Genomic DNA, 12,184 nt, shown 5'->3' on the forward strand with positions numbered 1-12,184 from the left:
AGAAATCAAAACATTTTTCCCTTCCATTTTCTGCAGAAGTGAACTGTAATTACTCCTTTTGTAGCTAAAAACAGTATCATTAAGAATAATGGCATCATTAAGTACTAGAAGCTATTACTGGGGGTGAATTTGCTGCACTGATAATGAAGCTCTAGACAGGAAATGAAGATACTAATTACAAGATAAAACGCCTACTCAGTTAATTGGAAGCAACAGCGAATAAAAAGAAATGCATTTGCAGAAGTTCCTGACCTCGATCATTCAATAAGATGTTGTTTGGGTTCAAATCGCGGCACACAATTCCTTCTCGATGCAAGGCATCAAGGGCTACAACCATTTCAGCTGCCCATCTTTGAATGCAGCCCTCAGGGAGGTAAAACCTGGAGGTTAGTGCTAATCTCTCATCAAGGTCTTGAAAAATTTGGTGTATTTCATTATCTCCTCTGCTTTGCACCCCTGACTCTCCGCTTTCGGCTTTGTGCAGCGAGGCAGGGGCCATTCCCTCTCTACCAGAGTCTTCAGTGTGATCTGAAAACAGCAGCATGGCTTCATTGTCCACATCCAAACTACATTCTTTAGCACCTGCTTGTTTGTTAGAAGTCAATAAACTTTCTTCCACACCCAGCACATCGGATGATGATGCCGCTGCTGCTCCAAGCCCTTGAAAGAGAGTCCTATCCCCAGAACCAGCTGAATCACTTGCAACCATATGGCACGTCTTGATTGGTTCCCGATTGTCCCTTCGCTGTCCTCTCGATTCTACTCTCACCAAATGGTCTGCTTTTTGCTCAAGCACTCTGCATTGCTCTGTGCTGTTATGCAGTTGCAAGACATCCGGTGTTTCCAAAAGCTTGCTCTCCAAAATGTCTCCATTCTGCTCCGTCAGCTTTGCAGGCCCATCGACCGCCACTTCTTTCATTTGCTCTGTTATGCCAGGCAAGTTGACCAAAAGGTCAGGCCTTCCTTCATCAATGCTGCCAACATCATCGAAGGCAACATCCTTAAAAGAGATCACTGGCACAGAGTCATTTGAACCCCTGCTGATTGTATCCTGAGACACAGGGCCCAATTTGTTTTCAATGGTATCAAGGCTCTTATCCCAATCTGCCATGGGAAAAAACTGCTTCAATGATTCCGATTTTAAGCTGTGAAGTTTATCTCCAAAATCAAGGCCCAGAAGTTCACTGGCACTGTCTTTACTGTCGATTCTGAAGAATTCCATGGGGCTGTTCTTGGACTGACTTAGAGATTCTGATATCCTGGTAGGACTAGCTGTTTCTGGATCGGTGTCAGCAACAAAAACTTTTACTTCCTGAGATGTGAATGCAGATCCCAAGTTCCCACTGGAAACTGCATCGGATGACTGGGAGCCTCCTTGCTCTTTGGTAACGAGAACACCATCGTTTGCTTTCAGGATAGGCTCTTCATTTAACGAACCTGGGTCGACCTTTTCTTGGCCGTATTCATTGCATAATGTTAGGTAACTGGTTGTGCATTCTTCCTCTGAACTGGACCCAGAATCAATCCACTTGGGAGAACTTTCTGGGCCATCTTCCTGGTTACTACTGCCATCCTGAGAACTTGGAGTGAGACTGGTCTTCAGTGGTAAAACCTTTAACATGTTGCCACCGTCACTTCCTCGGGAATCCATGCTACTGCCGATGTCCGGAGGACTAGGAGTCGCCTGATGCAACTGTATTTTGGTAGAGCTGGATCGTCTGGATTTAGGGGCTTCAAAGCTTTCTTCAGGGCTCCTGTTCAAGAACTTACTGATATAAGACCAAAGTTTGCCTCCTGAAACAGAGAAAGGAAAGGAACCAGAATTAATGCTACTTCATGTAATGCCTAACTATGGTAAGAAAGAAGGGAGTGAATTTGCATCTGAGAGGTGTTAACAGTGATGGAAGATACTATCCCACGGTCTGCTTCCGATCCCTTAACTCTACTTAATGAAAAACTAGTATGTATACCTGCACTGGCCCTATGTTCCAATACTTCCCCTCTCTGGTCTTGCACAGAAGACTCTATTATTATTATTTTCATTTTCATTTCTGTACTGCCCAATAGCCAAAGCATAGCTGGGCCACCATCCAAAGCTGGTAGAAGGTACTCCATGCCAGTGAAGCCACTGGACAAAGATGAGACAAAGATGGCTCCAAGAGAACCTCGAAGCTAGGAACCTGCTCCTTCAGGTGGAGTGCAACCCCACCCAGAGCAGGATGAACACCATCTATTTGGTCAGAAGAACCACCCACTAACAGCATCTCAGCCTTGCCTAGATTCAGCTGCAGTTTATTAGCCCTCATCCAATCCATTGTTGCAGCCAGGCACCGATCCACAGCCTCACCAGATGAAGATGAAAAGAAGAAGTAGAGCTGTGTGTCATCAGCATACTGATGGCAAGGCACTCCAAAACTTCTGATGATCCCAGTCAACAATTTCATGTAGATGTTAAATAGCATGGGGGACAAAAGTGACCCCTGTGGAACCCCATACTGGAGAATTCACAGGGCCAAGCAGTATCCCACAAAGGCCACCTTCTGGTGCCAACTATCCAAGCTGGAGTGAAACCACTGCAATGCAGTACCCCCTACTCCCAGCTCAGATAATCGTTCCAGAAGGATACCATGGTTGATGGTATCAAAAGCCTCTGAAAGGTCAAGGAGAATCAAGAGGTTCACACTCCTCCTGTCTCTCTCTATTGACACTTGACTGTTGTCTTAGTTCAGACATATTGTACGCGTTGCTTTAAATTAGCAGAAATCAGCTTTGAGTTGAACTCAGAATGGAAGACTATAGGAAGCATCTCTGTTGCCAACTGATGGCAGTTCAAGTTACGAAATGTTACCTGAAGATCCTTTGAGCTCACTGAGGCAGTTACACATATTTCTTAAACAAATTTTAAAGATCTGCTCTTAACATGTAATTTTACAAGCACACCCATCTTCCCTCATGGTGCCTCTTCTCTCTGTTCCTGAAAACCCAGGGCTTCCTACCCACAATCCATGTTTATAAATACTTCTTATTGGTCAATTAATATGATACACAGGGTCTTAAGCAGCAATGGAATAAGGAATTGGATTGTCCCATTTTGCCTAATCAATGGATAGCCACTTCAGCATCTGTATCTGAAGCGTCTGTGGATCTCAGCTTCAGTGTAAACAGAATGCTGGACTAGGTGGGCCCTTGGTCCGATCCAGCAGAGCTCTTCTTATGTTCTTATGTTCTCAGGTTACACCTTATTCAACAAAACTTCTTATTCTATTTCTATTGCACGCCTCAACATCTCTTTAATAAGGGTTTGTCTAAGTCGGCTAATTACTGGAGGTGTAACACAGCTAATGCTTCTTTTAACCATAGGTTTTGGCAATGTCCAATAGCTGCCTCTTTGGGGGAGTGGGTTATTATACAGGTAAACTTTGTACTGGAACATTCTTTAATATTTACCGATGCACAGGTCCTTTTAAATGATCTACCTGCTTCCTGGAAGTTAATGCATGGTCAGCACAAATGGATTTTCTGTGCCTTTTTGACAGCTAAAGTACTGATACTACAACACTGGAAGGATAAACCTCCCCTCCTATAATGCAACGGATTGCAAACCTTACAATGCTTTCTACATTTGAATGGGTGGTATATAGATGCCACCTGCAAATGGATACTTATTTGGATATTTGGTCTGCTTTTGTTGAAGTTTATAATTCTTAGAAAGCTGTATTTTCTCATAAACACACACACACACTTCATAGGGATGTACTGAAACTGTTATATTCAAATGTATGTAGCCACTTTTTTTTCTTTTCTTTTTTGTTTTTGTGGAAATTTCACAGTAAAAAAATTATTTTAAAAAACACCAGGTCTTCCATGAAGCTTCTGGAGTTCTTCATCCCTTAAGAAACCATCGTATATCAGGTCAGATTTTGTATTTCTATCTAGCCCAGTATGGTCTACTTTGATTGGTGGTGGCTCTCCAGCAGAGGCCTTTCCCATCACCTGCTACCTTATCCTTTTAATTGGAGAGGCGGGGGGTTGAACCTGGGACTTCTGCATGCAAAGCACGTGCTCTACCACTGAGCTACAGACCAGTGGAAACAACGCTTAAGTAAGTGCAACTGCATTTGCTTGCATCCAGCTGTTGCTTTCTCTACTCTCCCTCCCCCCGCCCTTTGCTGTGTTATGACACCATCCCCCAATCTAAATTTAAATGTTCAACTCTTGGGGGTAAGGGACCTGTATTTTGTTCTATAAAGTGCCATGTCTATTGACGATGCTTTCTAAATAACTGCCACCACTGGAAATACAACTCTAAGCTCTTAATTTCAGATGCTTTCTGTAATCTGTCAGTACACTATCAGTGCACTCCCCAAGTCCGAGGAAAAAAACACTACACAACTGCTTTTAGAAGTTAATAATGGGGGGAAATGAGAGAAAACCCCATTCTCTATTTTGGTGCACACCTTGGTGCAACCAATGAAAATCATTTGAGTACACCCTCATTTATGTATAAATATTCTGAGAACGACATCAAAGTGGGAATGTGTAAATAAATGCTTTTTAGTAGTTGTGCATGTTAGGGGGAGGGGGAAATAATTGACAATTTAATTCTTTCTTTTTTACTTCAAAATGCCCAGTCTGGGTCATAGAGGAGCAATATTTCCATCTGGGTATATAATTGCATCTTTATGAATGACATGCTAATAATCTTCCTCATCTTGCACTGCAAGGGATAAGATCAACAAAATGCATTAGCCAAAGTTAATATGCTATTGGCCATCCATTATTATATAAAATCGGGGAAATCAGTCCATGTGAAGGAGTTTCCATAAGTTTGAAGCCTTGCTTCCTATTGGCCAAGTGCTAAAGCTATGATGGAATGCATTGACATTGAGTTAAGATAAAGATGGAATATTTTATAAGATTCTAATCAATTCATCTAAATGTTAAGCAGCATTAATTCAGGAAATATGTCTCTTCTCTGTATCTAAGTTTGAGCTGAACAAGTTTGAGGGATAGCCCATGGGTTGACGAAGAAGGCAGGAGTGGGGTTTCATGACAGGACAGGGGGGTCTGTTGAGGTACGTAGCATCAGAGGAGGAGGGAAGAGAGAGGTTGAGAGTATTGTGAGCAAAGCATTCCACGACTTTCATAACATTCTAGGAAAAACAATCAACATCAACAAAAACTAAAAAGCACATACATTCACATTTTTTATCATGAACAGAGGAATATATGAAGAGGGTAATATGAAGAACAAGAGTGAAATATGAGGACATGCACGTAAAGAAAAAATATGATAGGGGGAAGTTTAGGCAAACATAAAGACACAATTAGTAATTTCAGAAACAATTAAGTGGCTTAATGGGCATATAAAGGTGAAAAACTGCAGATAACTGTTCATAACACCATCAACTTTGTAAAAGAATGGAGTGTTACAGACTGATACACAGACCAGTTTCTAAGTGGGGTAAAAAAAGGTACAGTGATCTAAATAATTTGTAGGGAAGAATGAAAAATAATACTGAAGAAAAAGCAAAAACAGGGCAGGAGCAAAAATCTTAAAAAGGAATAAGCATGGAAACAAAAACATTACTGTTTTAAAATACAGTTACAGCTTAACAACATTGAAAGGACACTTTTCAAAAAATCAAATTAAAAAGTGACATGTGGAATTGCTAATATAAGGAGAGGTGTATCTCTGTTTAAAATCGTATGGGTCTTATACATTTGCATTATATATCTCTTCAGTGTGATCCCATTTACTTTTTTTGCATTATGAATGCTCTATATATCTATGTCTGATCATTAAAAAATGGACATTTTACACTAGATTTTAGCTTGTAAAGAATGTAAATAGGATTGTATTGTACATTTTATGCAGCTAACAATATTGTTAGTTTGCTCTAATGGTTGCTTATTATGTACTCATTAATATTTTATAATAGTATATCCTGGGGATGATTTTGATTGAAATCACATTGGGCTCTCAATGATATTCATTTTTCAAGAATAAACCTTCTGATTATGCACCACCTTGAGGCACTCCTCTCTTTTTGTGGTTTCCAGTCTTGCTTTTGTTTTTTCCATTTTAGCTTCACAACCCTCCTGTGAGGTATGCCACTTGGATTCCTCTCTGGAAATGGGTAACGGAGGCCGACACACCTTGGCACACCCACAGCTCAAGCATGGATTCAAACTCAGGATCTGAATCCAGTGATACCCCTGCCTCTGTGCCACACAAGAGGCCTCCAGGCACATGAAGTGAGGGACATCCCATGGCCACATGAGGTGAGGGACATTCCACAGCCATGCTAGGACTCATCTCATATGCTCCAAAGTCTCTGTCATAAAGGGGGCAGTGACGTCATATCAAGCATGTAATGTAAGGTCTAGTGGACAAACACATACACCCAAGCCAGATTAAGATTGTGGCCAAACTCTGCCATTCCCTCTACCCCTTTAAGAGGGGTTTACATATGAACCAATTTATGCAACAAGGTAAAAAGAGTATTGTCACAGGGGTGGGGCGGGGGGCATGATTGTCTGTTTTCTGTTCCTGGAACAACATGTGAGTGGTTGGCAGTGTAAGACTCTAGGCTGGAAAGAAATGTAGCTACTAAGAGACTGTCCTACTATAGCACTAGAAGCTGCTAACAGGAAACATCTTCATTTTGAAGTTTCTTGAGCGCTTTCCAAATTGATATGAACTGCAGCTTGTTTATGCTTAAAAAGATTTGACATTTTCCAACAGCCGCTTAAACTTTGATATCTGTCAAAGGCCTCCCCCCACCCACCCCCAACCCGACCTCCCTCAAGACTCTTTTTGAAGCATCTGTTTCTACAGTCTCTGGCACTGACACCGCTAAGTAGTAGTGAGGCCTCAGATTGGCTTTCCATCACATTACGACTTGCCAAGTGCTTTGTGACAAAGCTAACAGATATTTTATGAATGTTCTTGCCTCTAACAAGCCATTTAATGTATGGGGAACAAGAAGCAAAAAAAAAAAACAAGCTGTACTAGATTGATCTATGATGTTTGGATAAGAATAAGAGAGAGTGAAAAAATCTCACTGGCTGATCCATATTCTCATCTGAAAGGATGGTTGGAGTCCAATTTCCAGAATCCAATTTAAGCTTTCAAAACTTGATTGGATGGATACATTGTGCAATTAAGTACACAGGAACACAGGAAGCTGCCTTATTCTGAGTCAGTCCATTGGCCCATCTAGTCCAGCATTGCTGATACTGACTGCAGCAATGACTCTCTAGGGTTTCAGGCAGGAGGTTTTCCAGCCCTACCTGGAGATGTCAGGGATCTCTGACCATGTGCTCTACTACTGAACTATAGCCCCTAAAGGGGAGAGATGGGGTGGGGGAATGAAAATAAAAAGAACTAACCTGCAGTTGTAATCGGAACTCTCCCCCACTTCTTCCAGATTGTCATTCTGATAATAAATATGGAGGTAAAAGCTATCACAATCAACTAGCATCCCAGTCTTATATACTGGCTTCAGCCGCAGTGGCACAAGTAACAAGAGGCATCACTGTAGTAAACATGCTAGGGCTGAGCAAGCAGGAAAATTCTACTCCTCCCCACTGGTAATTTTGGCCAGAACAGAACTATGGCTTCTATAGGCTCAGTGCAGACATAACGTCCTCGGTCCAATGAACAATGGTTTGTTGGAGCAGGAATGAGTGACAAGCACTGCGTCCTCCTGTTCTGTGCCCAGCTGTAGGGGAGATGGTCCATCCTGTTTTTGGAAATAGGGAAACTGTAGTTTAAATGCTCTGATCAAACTAGGATTTACAAGCCAGGATCAAACCATGGTTTCCAATTCTGGTTTGTAGGGAGCACACAAACCAGAGTTTCCTAGTTCAGATATCAGGATAAACTGTGGTTTAACAAACCATGACATCTCCTCTAAGTGCATGAGGGGAGGGGAGTGCTCGAGTCTACCCTAAACCATAGTGTCTTCTTTTGGGGGACCACATTTTTCCCTAGACATTTTAGGTGCTTACAACTCCATATATTACACAGCATGTTATGTAGGCTGAAAGATGCTAACAAAGCAGGATGGAACCTTGCTCAGCTTCCTCACCTCTGCCAGAACTATTCCTAATGGGTTAAGGGAACTGCTTTACATTGGTGTGGGTAAAAACATAAGCAACAGAACATCCCTGCCCTGCCCTGCCTCAATCACCTTTCTACTTGACCTGTTAACACAGGCTGAAAGAGAGGGGAAATCAAGAAAGAAATTCCTGTTTCTGCCACCTCCCAATGTATTGAGTATCAGGAACCACATCCCTGCATTGTCAGGATATGTCTACATGAAGGAAGGCGAAGGAGACTAATATTGTTGGGATGTACTACATCCTCCCCATGTGCACATGCATCTGTGTCTTCAGCTCATACCTGCACCCTGGAGAGGGGCAAGAGGCTACTTGGGTATCATGACCCAATGAGGAATGCTGGCATAGACCACCAAACCAGATGTGCAGCAATTTCTAATACAGGTGCCAAGTCAGGCAGAGGGGTAGTATGAACAAGGAGTGATTCAAGCTTCATAGCATTCTTAACACTCTCAACTCCACAAAGGGCAGGTTCAAGTTTTCCCGTAGTTTGTTGTGACTCGGCTCCAAGCAGTTTTTTAAAAAAAAACATTAAATTAAATATATATTAGCAGAACTATAATGTATGGCCTCCATTATGTTCTAAACAAAAGGAGCAATTAAATGTAAGGAATATTCAAATCCATGTGTTATTGGGGCAGGGTGGGGAAATCAAAAGCTAATTATTCTTTGCCACCTGTTCCCTGAACATACCTGTAATTTCCTAAAGATACTGAAGGCACGCACAGTTCTGCAGTGAGGCTTTGAACTCCTATACAATGCCACTGGCTATTTTCTTAAAACACCCAGATCAGAGCAACTGTGTAATTGTAGAAACTCAACAAAAGCTTTTGCACAGGGGGTGGGGGAGGGGGGAGATTCAGAACTACCTTGAACAGATACTAGGTATGTTAACTACATAGTGGAAACCAGGTTATTTGCCAAAGATTTGCCAACAGGGCTTCATTTCTCCTTCCTTAAAAACATATATTTGATTTCAAATTTCAGCCTAACTCAGGAGTGCGGAACTTGTGGCCATCCAGATGCTGTTGGACCCCAACTCCCTTTCGCTCCAACCAGCATGGGCAATGGTCAGGGATAATGGGATGGCGGTCATTTTTATTTTATGGATTTCTGAATACAGCTCAACTGTTGTTCAAAATGAAGGCTAGCTTTTGAGTTAAACACAGTGGCCTCCCAGGCTGAACGTTCAAGGAACGGGAGAAAAAGAGAGTCACATTCCATATTCAGAGGTAGAGTGCCTCAGACTATCAGATGCTGGCTGTTGCCCTCATTGCATGCTTGAGGGATTTCTAGAGGTATCCAAATGGCCAGCATTGGAAACAGGACACTAGACTAGCTGGAGCCTTGTTTGATCCAGCAGGGTTCTTCTTAAATGCCTACTCACTGACTAGTTCTTATATCTGGCAAAAAAAGAACATTTCTCCTGGTCCCACTGCCATTGCAGGCATGTATAGGGGGGATGCAAGAGAGGTCCTTTGCAGTGGCTGCTCCCAGGCTCTGGAACACCCTGGTGAAGGAGGCTTGGTTGACCTCCTTAGTGAACTGGTTCACATGTAATGACAAACCATGGTTTAATTAACCATGGTTGGTTGAATTCTGGGTTGTCATTGCTATGGGTTGTTAACCACGAACAACCCACGAAGAGAACCCATGACTTGTTGGTGGGTTGTGACAAGTGGGCTGTTTAAACCATGGGATGTCATTATGTGTGAACCTGGAATCATAGATTGTTCGTGGGTTGTTTTGCCAGAGGTGGCAAGAGCTGTTAAAAAAACTTAGCCTCTTTACATGCCAGTACTGCAGTGCTGCAAAGGCAGTTGGAATACAGGGAGGGAGCAGGCAAAGGAGGAGGGAAACAAACAACCCAGGAGCTGAGAAAACAAACCACCATTTGTTTGATCATCTGCCAGACAAACCCTGGGTAGGTCAACAAACCATGGTTTAAGTAAACCATGGGTTAGCATTACATGCGAACTAGGCCTCTGTTGTCCTTCTGCCATCAGGTAAAGCCATTTTTGTTCAGGCAGGCCTTACGCATGTAAACTGGTCTGCTGCTGAAGGGGGTTTTCATGCTGTCTCTTTTCTGTTATTGTTGTGTTTTCAACTGATTTGGTTTTAATTAAGACTTGGTTTTTAATCTGTATTTTATTAATGTTAGCTGCCTTGAGCGCCATTTAGAAAGGCAGAATATACAATCAATCAATCAATCAATCAATCAATCTCTTGTTTACTCCTTTGTCTCAGGGAAGCCTTTGTGCAACTTGAATCCTCATTTTAAAATGTGATCCAGGGCTGGCCCACGCAGGGGTTACTTTTTCCTCCCTGTAAGGAGCCCAGAACTGTTCCCAAGCATTCTTCTGCGTGAAGTAAAGTCAGCAAGGACTGGGTACAAGAACTGGGTCAACAAGATACAGCTGCTATTCCTGCGCTTGAGGTTGGGGAAAAAGTGATGCAGTCATCGTGAAAATTGCCACCAGCCATATCTGTGCTCAGCCCCATTTGTTCTGCCTGTTCACCATGGGCCAGAGCCATGGAAAGCCCCTAACTGGAGGAAAACATGTGTGATCCAGCCCTATGTATTTGATCCAACTTCCTCACTCTGAGCCAAAGCAGACATGATGTCATTCCTAAAACAGACGTGGCTTTTTTTAAAAAAGTAAACCACACCTGCTGGGCCCCCTGATCCAGAATGGCACCATGGCACCATGGGAGGGAGGGGGGAATGTTAACCCTCAGCTCCCCACTAGGGTCCTGGGTCCCCCTCCCCCACAGCTACTACTTGTATTGGAGGGACAGCGGGTTGAAGCTTTCATTGTCACCAATGGGAGCTTCTTTCCCAATGTATATAGCAGCCGTGTCCCTGCCCCCTGATTTGGATCAGTACCATGGTAGGAGCAAAGAGTTTTAAACACCCCCCCCCCCCAATGCTATGGTTACCGTCGGGATCAAGGCTGCTATTTACTTTTAAAAGAACTTCCCATAATTACTAACGGCGCATTGGTATTATTAGGACAAGAAAAAGTTTGCAGATAGAATAACCTGAACATACCCATCACAGCATGAAACATGCGCTTTGTTGCCTTACAGAAACAGCCTAAGGAAGAGAGTTCTGCCAGTATGACGCCAAGGCTTTATTTAGAGAGGTCAAAATATGAAGGAAACGGCCTTCGCGGGCTTTGCCTTTCAGTGGTCGGTAGGGCTAGAAAAACTTTGACAGAGTGCAATTTCACATAGCAAAGAGCACTTGAGAGAAAGCGATTCCAAAGAGGAGCGTGCATTTATGTGCTCTACCACGATGTCCTAAACAGCTCTGAAAACTCTGGCTCGGAAGACAGTGCTCAAGCATAGCCTTTCCCAACCCGGGGCTGTCCAGATGGGGGAGGACTACAATCCGTCCCCATCTGGAGAGCGCCGGATTGGGGAAGGCTGCTCTAATGCTGAGATGTCACTGACTGAAAACCTGACACACTCCTCCCAGCCGCCCTGTTCCTGCAATGAATCTGTATCCAGAGACCAACCTTCTGCATGGTGCAGCACAAGGAATACCGATTCCTCCGAGATGATGTACTTGTGCAGAGCCACCATGTTGGGCACGCAGCGGGGGATGATGGTCTTTCTCTTCCTGCTGTACTCGCTACTTTTCCTGAGACCCTGACAGAGAACAAAAAGGTCAGTTGTACCCTCAGTTGCCTTTGGAGCATGCTGTGCTCTGTGCTTATCAACCAAACTAATCTATCTGAGTTACTCCAGGCTTCAGAGAAACCACTCATCTGCTGCTCTATGCCCCTCGGTCCCCTGAGGCCCTGCTGATGGCATCTGGCGCATATCCAGAGAACAGAAGATGGCACAAAGCTGCCATTAAAATCAATTACATGGGTCAATGTTTTCATTAGAATCTCTCGCAAACCAAGTCATCAGGATGACACTCGGTTATTTCCCTGTGACCTTTTTTTATGTTTAAAGAAATCCCTTTTTCGGGGTGCTGTGCTTGAGGTTTTAAAGTACATTGCAGATTGTTAATTCCATCCACATTCCGAAGGGACCCCCCACACAC

The 12,184-nt window shown here is 43.2% G+C and overlaps 1 protein-coding gene across 8 annotated transcripts in view; it reads right to left on the minus strand.

Moving 5' to 3' along the window:
• RPS6KC1 (ribosomal protein S6 kinase C1) overlaps positions 1 to 12,184 on the minus strand; it is a 144,087-nt gene that overhangs the window by 33,062 nt on the left and 98,841 nt on the right. For all 8 annotated transcript variants that reach the window (XM_084828813.1, XM_084828812.1, XM_084828807.1 and 5 more), the window contains 2 exons: positions 11,649 to 11,781; positions 253 to 1,794 (listed from right to left, as the gene is read on the minus strand). In XM_084828813.1, coding sequence (XP_084684939.1) covers positions 253 to 1,794; positions 11,649 to 11,781 — 1,675 coding nt within the window. The remainder of the gene's footprint in view (positions 1 to 252; positions 1,795 to 11,648; positions 11,782 to 12,184) is intronic.

The sequence above is a fragment of the Heloderma suspectum genome, chromosome 1, assembly GCF_057233095.1.
Source record: "Heloderma suspectum isolate Gila_16-S chromosome 1, 16-S_ref, whole genome shotgun sequence".
NCBI lineage: Eukaryota > Metazoa > Chordata > Lepidosauria > Squamata > Helodermatidae > Heloderma > Heloderma suspectum.